At 41.3% G+C, this 25,736-nt stretch overlaps 2 protein-coding genes across 2 annotated transcripts in view; one reads left to right on the forward strand and one right to left on the reverse strand.

Moving 5' to 3' along the window:
* The window catches only part of ATM (ATM serine/threonine kinase), a 126,961-nt gene extending 122,773 nt beyond the window's left edge, over nt 1-4,188 (forward strand). Inside the window, exons 62-63 of the mRNA XM_084649077.1 lie at nt 150-286; nt 410-4,188. Coding sequence (XP_084505203.1) covers nt 150-286; nt 410-590 — 318 coding nt within the window. The 3' untranslated portion in view covers nt 591-4,188. The remainder of the gene's footprint in view (nt 1-149; nt 287-409) is intronic.
* Nucleotides 4,189-7,702: 3,514 nt separating this feature from the next.
* LOC311515904 (protein MFI) overlaps nt 7,703-25,736 on the reverse strand; it is a 31,824-nt gene continuing 13,790 nt past the window's right edge. Inside the window, exons 6-9 of the mRNA XM_084619400.1 lie at nt 23,894-24,027; nt 13,078-13,248; nt 12,773-12,828; nt 7,703-8,161 (exon numbers count right to left, since the gene is read on the reverse strand). Coding sequence (XP_084475526.1) covers nt 7,983-8,161; nt 12,773-12,828; nt 13,078-13,248; nt 23,894-24,027 — 540 coding nt within the window. The 3' untranslated portion in view covers nt 7,703-7,982. The remainder of the gene's footprint in view (nt 8,162-12,772; nt 12,829-13,077; nt 13,249-23,893; nt 24,028-25,736) is intronic.

Below are 25,736 nucleotides of genomic sequence, written 5' to 3' on the forward strand. Positions count from 1 at the left end.
TTCTGATTCTACTGGATTGTGCCAAATAAGAGACTCTTACCCACGTGTCTAGCATGGGCTTCAGCTGTTTTATTTATGTCTTCCTGTTAGGACATTGAACTAGTTGTAGTTTAAAACTTAATTTAAAAAGATAATTCTTTCCTGTGTAGGTGCTGCTCTATGATCCTCTCTTTGACTGGACCATGAATCCTTTGAAAGCATTGTATTTGCAACAGAGACCAGAGGATGAGGCTGACATCAACTCCACACTCAGTACCAGTGATCAGGAATGTAACAGAAAAGCCAGGTAAGAGGTGCTTCTTAATTTCTTGCCTTGGATTTTATACTTTTCTCTTCTTACCCAAAGTTGTTCATCCTATTCGGGCGACATATATAATCTGATTATTTGTCATTTTTATTTTGCTATCAGAGATGACCAGAGTTTTAACAAAGTTGCAGAACGTGTCCTGATGAGGCTTCAGGAGAAGCTGAAAGGTGTAGAGGAGGGAACAGTGCTCAGTGTGGGAGGACAGGTGAACCTTCTCATACAGCAGGCTATGGATCCCAAAAACCTCAGTCGGCTCTTTCCAGGGTGGAAGCCCTGGGTATGATCTTGAAGTATCCAATAGATTTTAAAGAGTGAATAGGAAACCTGTTCAATTCTGGGGGAAGGGTGGCTGGGTCAGCATTTCATATTGATGTTTCTTAATGGAAATACTATATGAGAATCAACTGTGTAGATTATAAAGCAGTAGTCCTGAAACAAGTGTTTAATTTTTAAATGATCTTTATCAGATTATATTGTTGATCTCCAGAACTGTGTTCACCATACACAAAACCCTAAGTGCAGTATTCTGGTGTTCCTATACCATACCAAGAAAATCTTGTGACCTTCCAGGAACAGATACTTTTTGCTTGCAGTGAGATGGCATGTACAATGTTCTTGCAAAACCTTTTTAAAACATCCATCTAATCTTGGATATTAGTTAAGCATCTAGAGCTTGATTTGTGTCACATTTATAGACTATATTATTACCTTTACTGAATGAATGATTTGTAAGCTAAAAGACATCAAATAAGTCACTTAAATGTGTTACAAAAGAAGAAGAAACACTGTATCTTAAAGCTGATGTTGAAGTGATACTAGACAAAACTACAAAAAGGGAAATGTTAAATATAACAGTTTAGCGCTAAAAATAATTTCATATCCAGTGAACTGATAGGTTCTTGTGTATTTTATAGCCTAATTAGACAGCTGATGATGAGGAAATGGGACATTATTGCACAGTATTTTCTAGATAAATGATCTTTGAGCCAAGTAGAATATAGTGCTGCTTTTTGTGCTGCTGTAGCTTAAATTGTTTTGACACTTTCCTTGTATAAACCATGATTTTTAGCATTTTAAGTAACGACATTAACTTTATCTCCAACTCATCTATTAAAGTAGACTGATCCTGGGCTGAAACCTGACATACAGGGTCTGGTTCAAGAGTAAACTCTCTTTTGATATCTGACATAAATACATTTTGGAAGCTTTAAAGTTATATTTTGAATGCACAACTTGTGTGCAGTTTTACTAGTTACATTTCATTGCTTGCCCCTTTGTAATATATGAAACTGCCTACTTTGGTAAGATAGTCAATAAGCATGTGTAATAGGGAAATCTGTTCCGTCCATAGTGTCCATGTTATGCCTTCTGAAATCCTTCCTGAAACATTTTTTGTTTTATTTTAAAAAGTACTAATAAAAGATACAAACTCTGACAAAATTCAGCAAAATCCTTAATATGGACTTTCTGCCTTTTTCATAGCAGTGTAAGTTAATGATGGAGTGTTGGCATAATTTAGCATTTCGCTGACTTTAGTTTGCCTTATTTTTGCTATTTCACTGTAATTTTAAAATTTATTTTTTCTATGCACATTTTATTTCAGACTTCTGGTAGAAATTAAGACAAGTCTTTTTTAGTTTGGTGATGCTGCAGACACACATTTCTGTTAGAGACATGGTGGGTGAGGTAATATCTTTTATTGGACCCACTTCTGTTGGTGAGAGAGACAAACTTTCTAATATACATTTTGCAGACCTGAAGAAGAGCTCTGTATGGCATGAAAGCTTGTCTCTCTCATCAGCAGAAGTGGGTCCAATAAAAGGTATCACCTCACCCACCTTGTCTCTCTAATATCCTGGGACCGACACATTTACAACAACTCTGTGCATACACTTATATTGACGCTCATCAGTGTTGGATTCAACCTTAAAATTGCATCCTGGGTTTCCTACTATACAGAGTAAGGGAAGAGTGAAAATTACTTCCTTTAGGGGGACAGTAGTTTGTAGCTACACCTCAGAATTAAACGTGTCTGATGGGACAAGTGCCCCACTATACTGAAGTATTAATGACATCATCTAGGAAAAGGAGAAGAGTCTTGCCATGCAACTGTGGGATGATTTTCAAATGTAGTGAGTGACTTTAGTGGAAGCTGCTGGATGCTGAGCACGTCAGAATGTCAGGTAACTTATCTAGAGGCCTAAATACAGAAATAGGAGTCTTAACTTTAGGCACTTATTTTTTTAAATCTGGGCTATTGGTTTTACGACCTGCAATTTTGTCACCATTCCTCTAAAAAACACCAAAATCACTGTAAGGGACTCATGTTTAATTGGGCCAGGGTTCTAGCTCCTGTTATATGTATAGATGTAGCACATAAGTGTCTGGGTAAACTCTATCCCGACTGCACCGGTTATGGAGAAATCCCCCTGGAAAGGGACACTGTCAACTAGTTAGGCCCAAAATTTAGGTTTTGTGTTAAAATAAATCATTAATCTAATATGAATAAACTGTTCATTAATTTTTAGCTTCAGAGATGAGAGAGTTTTAAATTTAAACATTCCCCTGTAGTGTCGTGTGAACTCAGTGTGCATGAGGACCAGAAAATGAAATTAATCCATTTGTTTTCATTGCCCAAGCTGCATTAATGGCAAAAAAGAAATGTATATAAATTATGTATGCTTTCGTTATTTATAATGGAAGATCATGTATTAATTTTACATTGACAATGTTACTTGTGTGGAGGAATACCTAACTAAGTGATGTTAATGTGTGATACACTAGCATTTACATTAACCTTGTTATACTAATTACAGTGAAGTTACCAGTGTCAAGCCACAGTACGCCACGCCACACCACCCAACAGAAGCCATTTAAGCATTGAGCTTTCTTTCGGTTTTTGTATGTTGCAGTAGTTCTCTCTTTTTAAAAGTAAGAACTGGAAAAGTGAATATTGTATTTGACTTCTAAACGGTATATTTTTGAGCCACATGCCTGGATTTTCCTTTGTATAAGAGAGACCCAGAAAAGACCTTTAATAAATACATGAAGTGTGAATGGCATTTTGTTCTGAATAATGGTTAGGCAGAAATTGAAGTGCAGTAGCATTGAAACTAAGGTAGATTAATATCGAAGAGCCATATGCATTTACTATATTAGTAAGGTAAAAATATGTGAAGCCATGTTATACTGCATTTTTTTATATTCTGGTATTTCCCTGGAGTATGTTAATTGTTATATGCTTGAAAAATGTGATGAATTTTTCATAGACTGTTTCTAAGGAAAATATTAGACCTTTGTGAGCATATGATATGAAGGGAAGGGTTGTTTTTTTTTAAATAACAGATTTAGATTTATATTTTTTTAAAGCCAGTGACAACTTTGTTGCATATGTAAAATGAATTATTGGTGTTTACGCAGTTTCTGTTGGACAAGTGCCCCACCTCAAATCTCAGCAAAGAGGCCACAGATTTCAATAGGCTGTGGAGACTGAACCTACCATTTCTACCACTAGAGAAGATTACTCCAGAACAGCAATGGAGCTAAATTGGCAGGGTAGTGTGGGGAAGCCAGGCTGTTTGGGGAAAGTGAAGACTTCAGTCTCCATAACTACTGAACTGGAACCTTTTCATGATCTCTGACCAACAACACACACTTTCTCATTAATTTCCCAGTAGTTATGAAGTGAGTTATGTTGCTATGGAACTTTGGGCTTAAAGAATACACATTAGAATACACATCTGATTTCACCACTAAAAACTCTTTGCTTAAAACTGAGAAGTTATGAATTCATAAAATGTATTTTATATTTGCATGTGGTACTGCATGACTGATTGTTTTTTCTGTATGAATATTAATCTTCTGTACCTGCAAGAGCTATAACGCTTCTGTGAAAAATTTTCAATAAAGATATCATTGTTAGCAATGGGTGCTAGGGTTGACGTAGTGAAATTCAATTGTGTGACTGTTAAAAGTTGAAGGTATATGTTCTTTTTATTATTTTGCGGTTCAGAGTCTGAACCTAGTGTAAGCTGCTGCAGTGTTGTCTTGTAGAGTCTGCAGACAACCTGAAACAAAGCCTTTGAAAGATATGAACTCCCCTTGCTCCACTGATCTATTGAATGTTGATACCAAAACCTAATGATGATATTTAAAATGTCACTATTAACTAAACTGATCATTTTAGCGGGAGGGGGTGGGGCAAGGGAGTGAAGACCATGACTGGAAAAATTGGGAGCTGCTGTAGAGAAGGAATGCATAGAGAAGAGTGTGTTAAATATCTCGCTTTTATCACATAAGTATGACTTGGAATTGATTTACAGAAGTCGATGTATAAGAGGAGTTATACCATATCTCCTGCTTAGGTTAAATGGTCTAGATAATACATCGTCCTGCCATGAGTGCAGGTGTGTGTGTGTGTCTGTCTGTCTGTCTCTCTCTCTCTCTCTCTATATATATATATATACACACACACACACATATCCTGTCTGCCAAAGTGTTTGCAATCCCTCCCTTCACTATATATATAGTAGTTATAGAAAGTCCTGAAACAGATTACAGCCCATAATTACAAAACACTCTTTTTGTAAGTTGTTTTTATTGCCAAAACAATCTTCGGTTTATTCAATGTTTCACCCGTTAGTCCAAGAAAAAGGTCAGCTTTTGTGTGTGTTTTCTCCCACAGTTGTTTTGGAATAAATTCCATAATGTAAGGTATAACAAGGGACGTCTCACCCCCCAAAAAAATCCTGTTGGTAAACTTCTTTGTAAAGATTATTTAAGCAAAACTGTTTTGTTTTGATATTACAAACCGGCTAGGGGTTCTGCTATAGACCATGAACTCAGGAGGAAGAAGCCAATGATGCACTTCTAGAACAAATATCTAAAACACAAGACCTGGGAGTAATGGGGCACTTCAGCTACCCAGGCATCTGTTGAAAAAGCAATACAACAAAATGCAAAATCTAGAATTTTAGACTCTATATTGAATAACAGTGAGGAGTTGGTAGGTAAGGTCCCACAGGAAGAAAATCTAAGGGAAAGAGGAGTTCAGGAGAACTGGCAATATCTCAAGGAGACCATATTAAAGGCACAACAGCAAACTATCCTAATGAGAAGGAAAGAAAGGAAGAATAGTAAGAAGCCAATATGGCTGTATTCGGAGTTCTTTAATGTCTGGAAATCAAAAAGGAATTCTCCAGGAAGTGGAAACAGATTTTTCAGGATGAATACAAAAGAATAGTTAAGTATGGATGGATGGAAAAAATCAGAAAGGTTAAGGCACAAAATGAGTTACACCTATCAAGGGGCACAAAAATCAATAAGAGGAGGTTTTATAAATACATTAGGAGCAAGAGAAAGACAAAATAAAATGTAGGTCCATTACTTAGCAGGGAAGAAGAATTAATAGATGACACCAAGAAGGCTGAGGTGTTCGTCTGTTTTGCTTCAGTCTTCACTAAAAAGGTTAGTTATGACCCGATGCTTAACACAGTACTGGGCAAACTGGTTGAAACTAAATTGTCAGATACATAGATGAACATAATTTGTTGGGGAAGAGTCAACATGGCTTTTGTAAAGGGAAATCATGCCTCACCAATCTACTAGAATTCTTTGAGGGATCAACAAGCATGTGGACAAGGGGGAGCCCCAGTGGATATAGTGTACTTAGATTTTCACAAAGCCTTTGACAAGGTCCCTCACCCAAGGCTCTTAATCAAAGTGAGCTGTCATGGGATAAGAGGGAAGGTAATCATGTATTGGTAACTGGTTAAAAGATAGGAAACCAAGGGTAGGAATGGTCAAATTTCAGAATGGAGAGTGGTGGATAGTGGTGTCCACCAGGGGTCTGTACAGTCCTATTTAACATATTCATAAATGATCTGGAAAAAGGGGTAAACAGTGAGGTGGCAATATTTGCAGATGATACAAAACTACTCAAGATTGTTAAGTCCCAGGCAGACTCTGAAGAGCTACGAAAGGACCTCACAGAACTGGGTGACTGGGCAACAAAATGGCAGATGAAATTCATGTTGGCAAATGCAAAGTAATTCATATTGGAAAATGTAATCCCAACTATACATATAAAATGATGGGGTCTAAATTAGCTGTTACCACTGAAGAAAGAGATCTTCGAGTCATTGTGCATAGTTCTCTGAAAACATCCATTCAACGTGCAGCAGCAGCAGTCAAACAAGCTAGCAATGTTGGGAATCATTAAGAAAGGGATAGATAAGAAGACAGAAAATATCATATTGCCTCTACATAAATCCATGGTGCACCCATATGTTGAATACTGCATGCAGATGTGGTTGCCCCATCTCAAAAAAGATATATTGATATTGGAAAAGGTTCAGAAAACGGCAACAAAAATTATTAGGGGTATGGAATAGCTTCCGTCTGAGGAGAGATTAATAAGACTGGGACTTTTCAGCTTGGAAAAGAGAGGACTAAAAAAGTAAATAAGGAAGCGTTATTTATTCCTTCTCATAACACAAGACCCTAGGGGTCACCCAATGAAATTAATAGGCAGCAGGTTTAAAAAAACTAAGTATTTCTTCACACAACACACTGTCAACCTGTGGAACTCTTTGCCAGAGGATGTTGTGAATTCCAAGACAGGATTCAAAAAAGAACTAGATAAATTCATGGAGGATTGGTCCATCAATGGGTATTAGCCAGAATGGGAAGGGATGGTGTCCCTAGCCTGTTTCCCAGAAGCTGGGAATGAGAGACAGGGGATGGATCACTTGATGATTACCTGTTCTGTTCATTCCCTCTGGGGCACCTGGCACTGGCCATTGTTGGAAGGCAGGATACTGGGCTAGATGGACCTTTGGTCTGACCCAATATGGCCGTTATGTGTTCTGCCATCTCAGACCAATTCCCATTAGTTTGTTTTAGAGGTTTTTTGCACTGTAGCCCTGCTACTAACAAACGTGAAATGATGGTGCTCTGGTTCAAAACAAAAAAGAGCGCCGCCCCCCTCACACCCATTTTCAGGTAGGTTCAGACCAATGTTAACATTTTCCATTCAGCCCTGCTCTGAAACATAACTATTCAGTAGTTGCTCTGCCTTCATCTTACTCTGAGTAGGATAGCAGCAAATTCCATTGACACAATTGTACTGTGTAGGATCTGCTGGGTTTTAGAACTCTGACTGTAACAGTGTATGTCAAATAGAAGCAAGATGGCGGCACTGGGCAAGTCACTTAACCTTCAGTCTCTTCACTGCTAAAATGGAGGGTAATCCATAGCTAGCTCACAGGGGTACTGCGAGGCTTAATGGACTCGAAAGTGTTTTCAAAAGTCCTGGAAGTGATAAGTATCAGTTGTAAGCATCCACTTTATTTTAGAGGCTGAAAAAAAATCTATAGAAAGAACAGATCACTATAATATTTGCTGAAGCATTTGGCATAATTTTATGTATTGAATGTAGGTGTTCTAGAAGAGGAATAAAAGTAGGGGAGGTTGTTATTAGCACATTATGACTGATTCAAAACCGTTTTGGATACTGTTGTAATTTGTTTTTATAGAGGAGAGAATCATGTAGCACATTTATGTTTCACATGCAGATTTCTTGTTTAGTCAGCTCTAACTGCTGAAACTATAGCTCCATTTCATATCAAATTGAAGTAGAGCAAAATAGTATCCAAATGAATAGGAGCAAAATTATTCAGAATTTGTTATCCATTGGGAGATTACAAGGTGAGTTTAATGGTGTTATAGATGTCCCTGACTTGAAGTCTGTTTCATTTAAAGTTAATGGATTAAGGATTGGTATTTCCTGGATGTTTCCATAGGGTAGCTCTGAGAATTCACCTGGATCATGTTGTGATACAATAAACTGGAAACCTAAAAAAAATAAAAATAAAAATTGAAATATAGGTCAGAAAAATCTGTGAGAGTTAATATAGATATTTAAACTAACTGTCCCACAGTTATACTTTGACCTATCATAGTTCTTTTCTCTTTACAATATTCACACATTGTAACTTTTTGTTGAAAAAAATCCGTATAATGCTGTTTTAAAAGAACAAAGATTAAACTCAGAAACTCAGCACACTTGAACAAACCTGCTTAAAAAGTTCTGTTTGTGTTAGCGAGATGGAGGAAATTAGAATGAACAAAAACAACTTTAGGAAACATACCTTGCTAGCAGTTTTATTCTGTACCATTGTTAAAAAATCAAATGCAAATACAGTCTAATTTTCCAACAATGAAAGCTATTCCCCTTTTCTCCTCCACAAGAATAAACTGTGGGCCAAATTCTACTTTCCCAGTGGAGTAACTCATTAGTAAATCTATAGAAGTCAACAGTTATTCTGGATTTGCACAGTGCAAATGAGAGCAGAATTTGGCCCTTTATTTGTATCTTGGCCTTCTTTTGACTAGTCCCACCACCCTTCTATGAGATGTTGCATATTAATACAGCCCAGACCACTGCATAATGTCTAAATAGAGCATCATTGTGAGAGCTGCTTTGTCAAGATGGCCAATAAACAGAAGAGTGATTCTTGTCTGACTTAACTAAGGCTTTGTCTACACATAATAGTTTCACAGATTTAACTAAAATTGTTTTTAAATCAATTTTGTTAAATCAATGCAAACCCCTGTCGGGGAACACATCAGCTTATAACTGGCTTATATTTATTTAGCTTTGGATTCCCTACCACTTCAGCAACTGTGTTGTCTGTCACTGGAGCAGTGATAGCATAACTGAGATATTTTTACATTGTTTTCTGTGATGACAGCATTACTGTTAATTAAAAATACTCAAGGCTTTTTATTTGCATCCTACAATCATTTTAATATTAGGCATCATTTTTAGCAAATTACATTAAAAAAAACCCCACAACCCTGACCTCTTCCAGAATCAGTAGAAAAATCTAATTTTTTATACATCCCATTGCACTAGCCAATGTCTCTTTACTAATGGCTAGATAATGCTGCCAGTATTAAAATGTCCTTGTAATTTCTAAACATTATAGATGACAATTTCCTAACTCAAAAAGTGTTGCAGCCACCACTGGAGGATTCTATATTAGACTTTGTCCTAACAGCTAAAGAGGAACTGATTACCAAACTAAATGTTAATGGTAGCTTAGGTACAAGTGATTATGACTTGATCACATTTATGTTGTGCAAACTGAATAAAATCCAGACCAGTAATATATATATTTGGTGCTTTAATAGGCCAATTTCACAAAGCTGAAAACAATTACAAGTCAAATCAGCTGAGAGGAAAAATTTAAATAGAAAAATGTTAAGATTCTTGGGAATTATTTAAGAACACCTTACTAGATGCTCCAAAAGCCACAATCCCACAACTGAGAAAGAAGGCTGTGCTGGTTAAAAAAGAACCAAGTTTAGAGGGGAAGTGAAGACAGCTAAAGAAAATAACATACAACAAATGGAAGAAAGGGAAAGTTGATAGTAAAAAATATAAATCAGAAGTTAGGAATTGTAGAAAATTGATAAGGGAAGCCAAGGGACACAAGGAGAATTCCATGGGCAGCAGAAATAAGGACAAGAAGCGGGGCAGCTTGGGGTCTGGGGAGAGGAGGTGCAGCTGTGGCTGGCCTGGGCTCTGGCCAGCCCAGGGCTCCTCCAAGCAGGTTGGGGGTGGGGTTCAGGGCTCCACTTGACCCAGGGCTCCTCTGGCCATGGGGAGGGGGTGACTCAGGGCTACTCTGGCCACGTGGGGGGAAAGGGGAACTCGGGGCTCTGGCCACGGGAGGGGGGTAGAGGGTCTCGGGGCTCTGGCTGCAGAGGAGGGCAGGGAGTCTCGGGGCTTGTGGATGGAAGGAGCAGAACCAGGGGCTAGCCTCCCTGAAGGGGCTCCTCCCCCTACCCATGTAAGTTTGCTTTGGTACCACATGACATTTTGATTAAAAAAACTGAACTATATAAAATTAACATGGCACACATTAGATGGATTAAAAACTGGCTAACTGATAGATCTCAAAATGTAACCATAAACAGAGAGTTGTCACTGAGCAAGTCTGTTTCTAGTGGAGTCCTGCAGGGATTGGTTCTTGGCCCTTCACTGTTTAACATAAAATCATCACTGACAAAGTTTATAGATGACACAAAAATTGGGGGAGAGGTAAATAACAAAACGGACAAATCACTGATTCAGAGCAATCTGGATCTCTTGGTAAACTGGGAGCAAGTAAACAATGTGCATTTTAATATGGTTGAATGTAAATGTATATGTCTAGGCACAAAGAATGCAGGCCATATTTACAGGATAGGGGATTTTATTCTGGGAGGTCATGGTGGATAATCAGCTGAACATGAGCTTCCAGTGTGACGCTGTGGCCAAAAGTGTGATTCTGGGATTCATAAAACGGGAATCTCGAGTAGAGCGGTTATTTTACTTCTGTATTTGGCACTGGTGTGACTGCTGCTGAATACTGTGTCCAGTTCTGGTGCCCACAATTCAAGAAGGATGTTGATAAATTAGAGAAGGTTCAGAGAAGAACCACAAGAATGATTAAAGAAAACATGCCTTATAGTGATAGACTCAAGGAATTCAATCTATTTAACTAAACAAAGAGAAGTTTAAAGAGTGACTGGGTTAAAGAGTTACTGCCTGTAAGTACCTCCATGGGGAAATATTTAATAATGGGCTTTTCAAGCTAGCAGAGAAAGATATAACATGATCCAATGGTTGGAAGATGAAGACAAATTCAGACTAGAAATAAGGTGTAATTTTTAATGGTGAAAGTAATTAATAGTTGGAACAATTTACCAATGGTCAAGGTGCATTCTCCATCACTGACAATTTTTAAATCAAGATTGGATGTTGTAAAAGATCTATTCTAGGCATTATTTTGGGGGAGATCTGTGGCTTGTGCTCTACAGGAGTTCAGAGTAGATGATCACAATGGTCCCTTCTGGCCTTATCTACAAATAATCAAGAGATCCAACTGACTGAAGACTCTCAGGGATTTCAGACTTTCTCATGCACTTCTAACCTACCAACTGATGCTGTTACAATGTGTTTAGCATATGAAATAAATCATTTATTTTTTAAGGTTGGCTGCCACATGTGACACACCCCTGTTTAAAAATGATTGATTATTTTGGAACTGGGTATGCCAGTTCCAAACATAACCCAGTTAGTGTGTCATGAAAATGTTTTAACATTCACTGGCTTTGTGGAAAATGCTTTACTTTTATAAGGTGCTCTGCAAATTTTTTTCATATGTTAGGGTGAATATTACTATGGAATAATCTGAGAGATGCACTTTTTTGCAAAGTTCATTCCTTTATTCCAGACAAGCTGCTGATCAACTTTTGTGATACTTGTAAAATCCCTTGTACTGGAAGTGTTAAGTATGGATATAGCCCAAGTACCACGCACACTGTGATACCTAAGCCCATACAGAACACAGACACGCCTTTGTCTGGTTGTCAACTCCCACCTAACAACTACAGCCAAGAATATGGTTTATTTAGTCCTAAAATATACTGGGTGCAAGTGCATTACATACATTAGTGATGGAGTCGCATATCAGCAATAAGCCACAATAATAAATTAAAATAAATCTTAGTACATCATCCCAAGAGATTCTGTTTTGTGTATTTTTAGTTTAAAATAGTAGAGTATTCCCTTGAGTCTTTCAAATGGATAGATGGAGTATACAAGAATCTTCCTCACTGGAAAACTTGGAAAGCATAGCTCTTGCATATTTAAAACCAGGCCTTACTTGGATAGTAAGGTATTTGGGCCAGAGCCTGTCTTTTTTGTTCTGTGTTCGTACAGTGCCTAGCACAGTTGGGTTCTGGTCCACAATTGGGAAATCCCAGGCACTACTATAATACAAATAAATAACATGCCTGTGAACCAACATATCTGGTAAGTCTAATTTTAGGTTTATTGGCCTGCTAATAGCAGAGAAAAAACATGTAAAAAAAGAGAAACTAAATTACTGCATATAAAACCTGATTGTAAAAAGACACATGCGTTACTAATAAAGATGATTCAGAAATTCAATTTAAAAAAGACTAGAGCGATCAGAACTTGTTTGTTTTCTCAAAGATGAGCAATACTGATGTTTGGAGAAATATTAACAAATCAGATCGTAGAAGCAAATGTGTAAATCATAATTGGTTACAGTTGAGTTTAAGAAAAAGGATTTGACTTTGAAGAGGCAAATATTTTCTGGAATTCTACATTCCATTTTCCTTTTCAAGTATTAGGTTAAAAATGACTTACACTTTTGATATTCATATCAAAGATTACCAGATCTTGATGATACTGATAAATATACAGATTTCTTGGTGAGTTTGCATGATGGGAATTAGAATATTTTTGCCTGGAAGCTAAAGATAGTGGATATGGAAAAAAATAATTGACACAATAAACATGGAACATAGCTGCAATTTTTAAAGTAATTTTTGAGAGCAAAATTTTATTTGAAGCCATTTACCACAGCTATAGTTGGCACCACTTACCCTGGTAGTTAGCTGATGAGTTGCTTGTTGCAGTTTCTTTCCACTGGCTAATATATCTAAGCACATTAAGTAAACACACATTCAGTTTAAGGTACAATTAATAAAATCCTGAAAATTAAACACAATTTTATTATTTTGGGGAAGTTAACTTTTTGGAAGCTAAAACGTTTCCAAGAAGATCAAGGCCACAATAGAGAATAATGGAGGGAGAAGATTTAAAATGGGAGAAGCTGGGGATCATCAGGGCTCTATCATAAAGTCCTTCAGAGGGGAAAGAAAACAAACAAAAAAACCCACATACTTACTCTTCAAAGTTAAGTGCATTTGTCCATTGCAACAGTTCATCCACTTCCCATTCCATTACATTGTCTGTTCCTCCTTTCTCAATAGCATTGACGATGCCTTCTGCACTTCTCTGAATTAAGATTGTAGTGGTAGGGTCCTCTGTTTTGACCCGCAAGCTTCTTGCATGATACCTAATAGTGAAACAAGAATTTGTTATTGCAGGTTGCTTGGAACAGTTATATTTTCTGACGGTAAGGGGCACTATATCCCAACATATTGTCTTATTCTAGCAGAACCAACTAAGGATAACATGGGTGTTCTGTGAACTGAAATATTGTGTACCTTAGTCATTATTAATTGAGATTTAATGGTGACATAGTAAGGAGGGGAAGAGAATCAAGTATGTGTGTACACAATTTAAATATAGATTCTACTATTTTTTTTCTTTTATCATTTTAATATCAACTATATTAGAGTTTTTATCCCAAATGATCCTCAAAGCGTTTTACAAAATGATATAACAATTGTGTAGGCATCACCTTCTCAACCACCATATAGAGTGAGTTCTGGGTTTTTTAAACAGTACACCACACCATGCACAACAATTTGTACACTGGATATACAACTGAAACAGAGATCTTCACTTCAGGCACATGAGAGGGTCAAAAAATGACCTAACTCCTAGGAGAAGCTACTTTTATAAATATTTCCCTACCATTTTAAAGCACCTGTCTTGACCCCGTACATTAATTATGTCAGGACTATGCCTATGAGAAGGATAATCTAGTAGTAGCTTAGAATATATGAGAAGAAGAAAACCTGAGTATCCCATTTATGCTTTATATTCTTAGTTCTTGTCTTTGGGAAATTATTCCCCTTTGTTTAGGAAGGAGGATACTTGCAAGAACTACATGGGCCAACTTGCCTCTTCCTCTGAAAAGAATCATCATTCTTCATGCCTGCCCCATCTCCCAGTAATATAGGGAGAAAGAAATCACAAGGAAAAACTGATTTTTGTTGTTAAAGAAAACATTGTTAAACACCACAAACAATCCAACTATTTTAGGCTTATTGAAATTCTTTGGGCATCACACTTTGAAATGATTTGCAAGCTCTTTGTGGTGAGTAATGTTATGATACTAAATAAATGGAAGTAACTTTAAAAATTATACTACAAAAACAATTGTGTGTCCCCTTGCCTTTTACATATAAGAATGTTGTTTGAATTATATCTCAGGTCAGAATGGGACAAAAGCTGAACTTCAACAATTTTCAAAATAGAGCTGTATTTCTTTCTTCTATCTCTGTGGGCTTATTCCTTTCTCTGGCAAATTCCCATTGACTTCAATAGACCTGAAGAAGAGCTCTGTGTAAGCTCGAAAACATGTCTCTCTGACCAACAGAAGTTGGTCCAATAAAAGAGATCACTTCCCCCGCCTTGTCTCTCCAAGAGATGTTTTGCCTGAGTAATGAATGAAGGATTTAGCTCATTATTTTTTAAAAGCTCATTACGGTGACCCTGTGACACCCAGAAATAATCTCCTGCTTCAGACTGTAATTTGGGATCAACTTCTTATCTTGTTTCTTTGGCTGGGGTAAGAGGAACTTTAACATTCCCATTACAGCAGCTTGTTGTGTTGTGCTGCTGAAACTCTGGTGAAAGTGGAGTCATGTTCTCCTCCTCAAAGTGAGGGTAGCATTATGTTAGGCCTGATCTACACTATGAGGTTATGTCCAATTTAGCCGCATTAAATCCGAATTAACCCTGCACGCGTCCACACAACAAAGCCATTTTTTCGACATAAAGGGCTCTTAAAACCGATTTCTGTATTCCTCCTCAACGAGGGGATTAACGCTGAAATCGACATCGCCATTTCGAATTAGGGTTAGTGTGGACGCAATTCGAAGGTATTGGCCTCCTGGAGCTATTCCACAGTGCACAGTTGTGACCGCTCTGGACAGCAATCTGAACTTGGATGCACTGGCCAGCTGTACAGGAAAAGCCCTGGGAACTTTTGAACCTCATTTCCTGTTTGGCCAGGCGAGCTCATCAGCACAGGTGACCATGCAGAGCTCATCAGCACAGGTGACCATGCAATCCCAGAATCAAAAAGGAGCTCCAGCATGGACCGAACGGGAGGTACAGGATCTGATCGCTGTATGGGGAGAGGAATCCATGCTATCAGAACTACGTTCCAAAAGACGAAATGCCAAAACATTTCAAAAAATCTCAGAGGCCATGAGGGACAGAGGCTACATCAGGGACACAACACAGCGCCGCATGAAACTTAAGGAGCTCAGACAAGCGTACCAGAAAACCAAAGAATCAAACAGACACTCTGGAACAGAGCCGCAGACATGCCGCTTCTATGCTGAGCTGCATGCAATTCTAGGGGGGGCCGCCACCACTACCCCACCCCTGTCCATGGACTCCGATGATGGGATGTTCTCCGCCACGATGGGGAAGATGAGGAGGAGGAGGGGGACAAGCTTGGGGAGAGCACACAGCACACTGTTCTCCCCGACAGCCAGGATCTTTTTATCACCCTGACTGAAATACCCTCCCAACCCAACGAAGCCGGAGAAGGGAACTCTGGTGAGTGTATCTTTTTAAATATAATACATGTTATAAAAGCAAGCATTTTTTAATGACTAAGTAGCCCTGAGGACTTGGGATGCATTCGTGGCCAGTGCTGCTACTGGAAAAGTCTGTTAACGTGTCTGGGGATGGAGCAGAAATCCTCCAGGAACATCTCCATGAAGCTCTCCTGGAGGTATTCTAAAAGCCTTTGCAGAAGGTTTCTGGGGAGAGCAGCCTTATTCTGTCCTCCATGGTAGGACACTTTACCACGCCATGATAGTAGCAAGTAATCTGGTATCATTGCATGACAAAGCCTGGCAGCATATGGTCCCAGTGTTTGCTGCCATTCAAGCAACATCCCTTCTTTATTTCTCTGTTATCCTCAGGAGAGTGATATTGTTCATGGTAACCTGGTTGAAACAGGGGAATTTAATTAAGGGGACATTCAGAGGTGCCCATTCCTACTGGGCTGTTTGCCTGTGGCTGAAAAGGAATCCTCCCCACAGTTAGCCGCGGGGGGGTGTGGGGCGGGCATTGGCACTGAGCTGTTCGCGTTTGGCTAGCAGGGATCTTTCCTGATATCAGCCAGGAGGTTGGGGGAGGGGAAAAGCGATCATCCCAGAAAATTGGATGGGGGGAGAGGGTTAGTTTGGTTTCTGCTGCTGCACATTAACAGGAAAACTGCAGTACTAAATGGCCAACTTAACGGGCTTTGCTTGGCATGGGAAAGGAGGGGGCTGCTGTTATGAACGTTGCAGAAGCCGAAAGACTATGGCTTACCATGGCCGCCTGCGCGCCGAATTCTGTTGCCCAGCCCTGCATGTGTGATCTCTAACACCGAAGCCACAGGCACTCAATATAAGATACAAAATGCGACCTTGTACCAAAATCAAATGTGCTATGTAATGTGAATAGTGTTGTTCACCATGAAAGAGTATAGCCATTGTTCTGTAAAATGTATCTTCACTCCCTTTTTTTCCTCCAGCAACTGCAAATGTTTCAAGCCTCCCTCCTCTGTCCCAAAGGCTATCTCAGATAAGGCAGCGAAAAAAACGCACGCGCAATGACATGTTCTCTGAGCTCATGCAGTCATCCGGCACTGACAGAGCTCAGCAGAATGTGTGGAGGGACACAACAGCAGAGTACAGGACAGTGGCCGATGAACATGAGGAGAGGTGGCGGCAGGAAGATCAGAGGAGGCATGAGCAACGCTGGGGCTACTGCGGGATCAAATGGACATGCTCTGGCGTCTGGTGGAGGTTCATGAATGGCAGCAAGATCACAGACTGCTGCTGCAGCCCCTGCTTAACCACCCTCTGTCTTCCCCAAGTTCCATAGCCTCCTCACCCAGATGCCCAAGAACGTGGGGTGGGAGGCTCCGGGCACCCAACCACTCCACCCCAGTGGACAGCCCAAGCAACAGAAGGCTGGCATTCAACAAGTTTTAAAGTGGTCTTTTCCTTCCCTCCTACCCTCCTCCCACACCCCACCTGGGCTACCTTGTGAGTTATCTCCCTATTTTTGTAATCAATTAATAAAGAATACATGTTTTTTAAATGATAGTAACTTTATTTCCTTTGCAAGCAAGCTGTGATCGAAGCGGGGAGGGCGGGTGACTTACAGTGAATTTAGAGGCAACCAAGGGGGCGGGTTTTCATCAAGGAGAAACAACCAAAGTGTCACATAGAACACTGGCCAGTCATGAAACTGGTTTTCAAAGCTTCTCTGATGCGCACTGCTTCCTGCTGTGCTCTTCTAACCGCCCTGGTGTCTGGCTGCGCGTATTCAGTGGCCAGATGATTTGCATCAACCTCCCATCCCACCATAAACATCTCCCCCTTACTCCACAGAGATTGTGGAGCACACAGCAAGCAATAATAACAATGGGAATATTGGTTTCACTGAGGTCTGAGCAAGTCAGTAAACTGCGCCAGTGACCCTTTAAACATCCAAATGCACACTCTACCACCATTCTGCACTTGCTCAGCCTCTAGTTGAACAGCTCCTTACTACTGTCCAGGGTGCCTGTGTACGTCTTCATGAGCCAGGGCATTAAGGCACAGGCTGGGTCCCCAAGGATAACTATAGGCATTTCAACATCCCCAACAGTTATTTTCTGGTCTGGGAAGTAAATCCCTTCCTGCAGCCGTTTAAACAGACCAGAGTTCCTGAAGACGCGAGCGTCATGAACCTTTCCCGCCATCCCACGTTGATGTTGGTGAAACGTCCCTTGTGATCCACCAGTTCTTGCAGCACCATTGAAAAGTACCCCTTGCGGTTTATGTACTGGCTGCCCTGGTGCTCCGGTCCCAAAATAGGGATATGCGTTCTGTCTATAGCCCCACCACAGTTAGGGAATCCCATTGCAGCAAAGCCATCCACTATGACCTGCACATTTCCCAGAGTCACCACCTTTGATAGCAGCAGCTCAATGATTGCATTGGCTACTTGCATCACAGCAACCCCCATAGTAGATTTGCCCACTCCAAATGGATTACCGATTGACCGGCAGCTGTCTGGCGTTGCAAGCTTCCACAGGGCTATTGCCACTCGCTTGTGAACTGTGAGGGCTGCTCTCATCTTGGTATTCTTGCACTTCAGGGCAGGGGAATGCAAGTCACAAAGTTCCATGAAAGTGCCCTTACGCATGCGAAAGTTTCGGAGCCACTGGGAATCATCCCAGACCTGCAACAGTATGCAGTCCCACCACTCTGTGCTTGTTTCCCGGGCCCAGAATCAGCGTTCCGTGGCATAAGCCAGCCCCATTAACACCATGATCTCCAAATTGCGGGGGAACGCAGTTTTAGAGAAAAGTGTGTTCATGTCCTCATCACCGCACTGCCATCGCCTCTTCGCCTGGGTTTTCAGGTGCTGGTTCTGCATACACTGCACGATAATATGCGAAGTGTTTACAATGGTCATAACTGCTGCAGTGAGCTGAACGGGCTCCATGCTTGCTGTGCTATGTCGTCTGCTCGGGCAATCCAGGGAAAAGGGTGCGAAATGATTGTTTGCTGTTGCTCTGACGGAGGGAGGGGCGACTGACCACATGGCTTACAGGGTTGGCTTACAGGGAATTAAAATCAACAAAGGGGGTGGTTTTACAAGAAACAGAATGGACCCCTCAAGGATAGAACTCAAAACCTCAAGGATAGAACTCAAAATTGGGTTTAGCAGGCCGTTGATTTCACGGAGAGAGGGTGGAGAAAATGAGTACAAAACAAATCATAGAATCATAGAATATCAGGGTTGGAAGGAACCTCAGGAGATCATCTAGTCCAACCCCCTGCTCAAAGCAGGACCAATCCCCAATTAAATCATCCCAGCCAGGGCTTTGTCAAGCCTGACCTTAAAAACTTCTAAGGAAGGAGATTCTACCACCTCCCTAGGTAACGCATTCCAGTGTTTCACCACCCTCTTAGTGAAAAAGTTTTTCCTAATATCCAACCTAAACCTCCCCCACTGCAACTTGAGACCATTACTCCTTGTCCTGTCCTCTTCTACCACTAAGAATAGTCTAGAACCATCCTCTCTGGAACCACCTCTCAGGTAGTTGAAAGCAGCTATCAAATCCCCCCTCATTCTTCTCTTCTGCAGACTAAACAATCCCAGTTCCCTCAGCCTCTCCTCATAACTCATGTGTTCCAGACCCCTAATCATTTTTGTTGCCCTTCGCTGGACTCTCTCCAATTTATCCACATCCTTCTTGTAGTGTGGGGCCCAAAACTGGACACAGTACTCCAGATGAGGCCTCACCAATGTCGAATAAAGGGGAACGATCACGTCCCTCGATCTGCTCGCTATGCCCCTACTTATACGTCCCAAAATGCCATTGGCCTTCTTGGCAACAAGGGCACACTGCTGACTCATATCCAGCTTCTCGTCCACTGTCACCCCAGGTCCTTTTCCGTAGAACTGCTGCCTAGCCGTTCGGTCCCTAGTCAGTAGCTGTGCATTGGGTTCTTCCGTCCTAAGTGCAGGACCCTACACTTATCCTTATTGAACCTCATCAGATTTCTTTTGGCCCAACCCTCCAATTTGTCTAGGTCCCTCTGTATCCTATCCCTGCCCTCCAGCGTATCTACCACGCCTCCCATTTTAGTATCATCTGCAAATTTGCTGAGAGTGCAATCCACACCATCCTCCAGATCATTTATGAAGATATTGAACAAAACCGGCCCCAGGACTGACCCCTGGGGCACTCCACTTGATACCAGCTGCCAACTAGACATGGAGCCATTGATCACTACCCGTTGAGCCCGACAATCTAGCCAACTTTCTACCCACCTTATAGTGCATTCATCCAGCCCATACTTCCTTAACTTGCTGACAAGAATACTGTGGGAGACCGTGTCAAAAGCTTTGCTAAAGTCAAGAAACAATACATCCACTGCTTTCCCTTCATCCACAGAACCAGTAATCTCATCATAGAAGGCGATTAGATTAGTCAGGCATGACCTTCCCTTCGTGAATCCATGCTGACTGTTCCTGATCACTTTCCTCTCGTGTAAGTGCTTCAGGATTGATTCCTTGAGGACCTGCTCCATGATTTTTCTGGGGACTGAGGTGAGGCTGACTGGCCTGTAGTTCCCAGGATCCTCCTTCTTCCCTTTTTTAAAGATTGGCACTACATTAGCCTTTTTCCAGTCATCTGGGACTTCCCCCGTTCGCCACGAGTTTTAAAAGATAATGGCCAATGGCTCTGCAATCACAGCCGCCAATTCCTTTAGCACTCTCGAATGCAACTTGTCCAGCCCCATGGACTTCTAAATAGTCCCTAACCACCTCTTTCTCCACAGAGGGCTGGCCATCTACTCCCCATGTTGTGATGCCCAGCGCAGCAGTCTGGGAGCTGACCTTGTTAGTGAAGACAGAGGCAAAAAAAGCATTGAGTACATTAGCTTTTTCCACATCCTCTGTCACTAGGTTGCCTCCCTCATTCATTAAGGGGCCCACACTTTCCTTGGCTTTCTTCTTGTTGCCAATATACCTGAAGAAACCCTTCTTGTTACTCTTGACATCTCTTGCTAGCTGCAGCTCCAGGTGCGATTTGGCCCTCCTGATTTCATTCCTACATGCCCGAGCAATATTTTTATACTCTTCCCTGGTCATATGTCGAACCTTCCACTTCTTGTAAGCTTCTTTTTTATGTTTTAGATCCGCTAGGATTTCACCGTTAAGCCAAGCTGGTCGTCTGCCATATTTACTATTCTTTCGACTCATCGGGATGGTTTGTCCCTGTAACCTCAACAGGGATTCCTTGAAATACAGCCAGCTCTCCTGGACTCCTTTCCCCTTCATGTTAGTCCCCCAGGGGATCCTACCCATCCGTTCCCTGAGGGAGTCGAAGTCTGCTTTCCTGAAGTCCAGGGTCCGTATCCTGCTGCTTACCTTTCTTCCCTGTGTCAGGATCCTGAACTCAACCAACTCATGGTCACTGCCTCCCAGATTCCCATCCACTTTTGCTTCCCCCACTAATTCTTCCCGGTTTGTGAGCAGCAGGTCAAGAAAAGTTCCCCCCCAGTTGGCTCCTCTAGCACTTGCACCAGGAAATTGTCCCCTACGCTTTCCACAAACTTCCTGGATCTGGTCTATTTCTTGTTTTGATCCACTTCATCTATCTTTATACATCTTGCTGGCAGCAGACTGTGCAGTACGACCGCTAGCCATTGTCATCTCCTGGGTGCTCGGTAGAAGACGATGCAGTATGACTGCTGGTCATCGTCATCTCCTGGGTGCTGATTAAAAGTGCACTGCTGGTAGGACTGAATCACCATGAGACGAAACTTAAAAGGGAAATGACCTGGCTGAGTCACTCCCATGTTTGCCCAGGTGCCCCTGACCTCATCGAGGTCAGTTAAAAGAGCACCCTGGACTACATCGACTACCAGTCATACTGCACTGTCTGCTGCCAAAAGGCAATAAACTGCTGCTGTGTAGCAATGCAGTACCGCGTCTGCCAGCACCCAGAAAACATACGGTGACAGTGAGCTGAGCGGGCTCCATGCTTGCCATGGTATGGCGTCTGCACGGGTAACCCAGAAAAGCGATTGTCTGCCATTGCTTTCATGGAGGGAGGGAGGGCGTGACGATATGTACTCAGAACCACCCGTGACAATGTTTTAGCCCCATCAGGCATTGGGATTTCTACCCAGAATTCAAATGGGTGGCGGAGACTGCGGGAACTGTGCTACCCACAGTGCAACACTCCGGAGGTCGACGGTTGCCTCGGTACTGTGGACACAGCCGACTACATGCACTTAGAGCATTTGTGTGGGAGGGACACACAATCGACTGTATAAAAACGCTTTGTACAAAACCAACTTCTATAAATTCGACCTAATTTCGTAGTGTAGACAAGGCCTTAGATGTGATGAAGTGGGTACTGCATTACAATATAGATGTATGTGAGCTTAATTCTGATTAATCTGTGTTAAGCCAATGTGTTTGGAACTGGTGATGTGCAGCACAATACTGTTATCCCTCTCGAAAAAGCCAATAAGGGCTTGTATAAATCTATGGCCTATGTTATGGAGGAAGTCAGGCTAGTGGAGCTGATCATAGAGATTTCTCTGACCCTTAGAATCTGTGAATATGTTCCCATTTAAAAGTCATACCTCTGGATGCTATATTTTTTCTAATAAATTAAGTTTGTAGTAATCTTTAAAATAAAATGAATGTCCAGTTAAATGACATCCAGTGGTATGCCTGTTTGGTGATGGAGGCACTTGGGATTGCAATTGTGTACTTTTTACACATGCCCACCTGATCCTGAAACAACGGTTAATGCCAAGGAATAATTTGTTTTCTCTCTTCAGAAAATAGACTATAAAATTTGGCCTACTCAAGCGGGGGTTATAAAAATGTTGATATCTATTTGGCTTGAGAGCCACAACTTTTCTTCCATTGTGTTAGCATTAGAGATGATTGCTCTATCTGCCTTCCTACCTATTTAACATGGTTCAATATAGACGTTAAATCATATAGCGGAGATTTTGTGGGATTCCACTGGTCAGGACCTTGGAGGTGGATAAACAATTGCCCATAAGTAGCTATTGGTTTGGAAGGACCTAAAAGGAAGGACCTGAGTTATTTCAGGGTGTGACCTTCCAACCCTGCACGTTCTTAGAGGCTGGACTAGAGAGTTTAGTGATCAGCAGTAACAAATGTCAGAGAGGTCCAACAGGATGACCATGGATGATCTTCCCTTATCTATGGCCCAAAGAATGTCATTAATAGAGCAACAAGTGATGTGTCTGTATTGTGGCCTGGTCTGAAGCCTTACTGAGATGGAGCCAGGATTCTGGCAATTGATAGGACCCATTGGAGACTGTGTTTTGCTAGTTTCTTCATTAGTTTGCTTAGAAAAGGAGGCTAGACGCTGGCCATAGCTGCGAGGTCATGAGTGTCGAGCAATGTTTTTTTGGTTCTGGTTAGACTATTGCCCTTTTTAGGCTGCATGGTAGATTTCTCTTATTAAATGAAGTATTGGCAATCTCGGTTAGGAATGCTCTGTTGTATTCCATACAAACCTACCATATAGCAACAGCAGTTGTCCTTGTCACAGATGGTGACCCTGCTTGCACTCAGTGATTCAATGACTATTGTTTGTGTGTATAGGTTGGTGTCTTAGAATGAAGATGTTATGTTTCTGATCTTGTTCTCAGCTTGCTCCTGGTGGCTTATACAGCCATTCCAGATATGGGTGATCTTCTCTGGGAAATAAGATGAAAATTCCTGGGGGCAGGAGGTGCTATATTCTAGAGATGATGGGGGCAGTGATCTACAAGCAGAAGAGGAAGCTGCCTATATGTGGAGTTCCTCTTTTCTGAATAGAACTGGGAAGAACTATCACCCTCTGTGATGCTGTCTTTCTCTATGCTCCCAGATATTTATGCGGAAATCCACATGGGAGATAGTACAGCCCAAGGTCACATCACCTCCTTCTGCGTTGCCTCCACAGCCGCCATTGCATAGCTGCAGAGGGATCTAGCCAATAAAATAATAGCTCCTGCAGGAGCTATCCAGCCTCAGATATAGAAGAGGCAATATCCTGCTGCCCCAAATGGAACTAGCTCCATTTGGAGGTTCAACAGGACTTGGTAGTGATATACAACTTCATTACTTATAACACAGTTACATGGTGTTTTAAGATAATTTAGCCATGAAAGCTAATGATTTCTGAAAAGACCCATGACCAGAATACCACTCTAATCATGCCCAGAAACATAAGTCTGAAAATTGCATCAACTCACATTTTTGTCATCCATTCAATTTTTCTCCTTTTTCTTCTCTGGTCAATGTCTTGTTTCCTCTTCAGCTTAGAGTAATGGAATTCCTTTTCCTTTGTGTTGTCCTCAGCAGTTACAGGATCTATGGTCCTCCAAAACTACTGGCAAATGTGATGTATTGTTTGGACTAGTTTCACAAAAACACCATTACTGATTTTCTTCCCCACTACACCCCTGGCCATGTCTTCTCATTTATAAACCCCATGATTGATCCTTTACATTGAGAATCATTAAAGACTTACCACTTGCCTGTTTTGCTTATCTGTTCAGCATAAGATACATTATCCTGTCGGTAACTTGAGAGACACAAGGTTAAACATGCAAGGAGTATACTTTCTCTTCCAAACATTAATTCAATGGTAATTGTGCCTTGCCTTAGTAAATTTTTGCATAAAAAGAGTGCTGATTCTTAAATTGCTGATAATCTGTTTAATATAGTGGAGAGAAAAATCTCATGGATAACATACTGAGAAGTAATATAATAATCACACAAATAATGGCCAAACACAGATTAGGTTTCTCTGAGAAGCTCCAGAACTATTACTCAGAGGCTACCACCCGACAGGCTTAAAGGAATAGGCATAGGGATAGATGTAATAGGGAAGAGGGCAGAAATAAGCAGCATGGTTTTATGCCTAGAATAAGAGAACGTGAGTCAGAAGTTTGATTCCTATTCCCTACACCACCACTGACTCTCTGTGACCTATGCAAGTCACTTAACTTCTTTGCCCCTCAGTTTCCTCATTTGTAAAATAGAGATAGTAACATTTGCCCACTTTTGTAAAGTACTTGGAGATCTTTGGGTGAAAGATGTCGCTATGTATATGCAAAGTCTTATTATTATGGAAGGAAAAGGTTACCTATATCTCCGTAACTGTTGTTCTTCAAGATGTGTTGCATATGTCCTTTCCACTGTAGGTGTGTGCACACCTCGTGCACAAATGTCGGAAATTTTTCCCCCCCAGCAGTACCCATTGGGGTGGCTCAAATGCCCTCCTGTTGCTGTGCATGACTGCACGCTGATGTAAGAGGGCGGAGCTGCTCCTGACCTCCCTCGGTTCCTTCAAACTGGATGTACTCTGATATAGAGGGGAAGATGGTTGGCTCACGGAATAGACATGTGCCACACAGCTCAAAGAACAACTGTAATAGAAAGGTAGGTAACCGTTTCTTCTTTGAGTGACTGCACATGTCAATTCCACTTGTGTTGCTTGGTAACGATCTGCTCAGCTGATCTGCCAGTGTGCTCTGCTTCCCTGGAAGGAAAACAGTTTTGAGGTGAATCGAGTTGGTTATACAGAAGACCCAGAGGGGAACTGCCTCCTTGCAGAGCTGGGTTGACCATGCCCCTCCTTGATTGTTTATATAAAATATAGTCACTGAATTGTCTGTCATATTATACATACCTTCCCCGCATATGTAGGGGAGGAAGGTTGAGCAGGATAGACGTACTGCTTTTAACTCCCTGACATTTATGTGAGCCTCTAGGTCCTGAGATGACCAGAGTCCTTGAGTCTTCAGGGATCCAATATGAGCCCCCAAACCTAGAGATGATGCGTGCGTGGCTAGAGTGAGTGTTGGCAGCGTGGGAAGGAAGGGAATGCCCACACAAACTTTTAGAGGGTCTGTCCACCAATCCAGAGACAACAGGACTAGCTCTGGCACTTGACCCACCTTATCCAAGTGGTGACAATTTGGGGCAAATAATAATGCTAGCTATGTCTGTAGTATCCTGAGTCGCAGTCTGGTGTATTGCACTACATAGATACATGCTGCCATGTGACCTAACAGGCGGAGGAACCTGCAT

This window comes from Lepidochelys olivacea (genome assembly GCF_965140295.1).
Source record: "Lepidochelys olivacea isolate rLepOli2 genome assembly, chromosome: 1".
NCBI lineage: Eukaryota > Metazoa > Chordata > Testudines > Cheloniidae > Lepidochelys > Lepidochelys olivacea.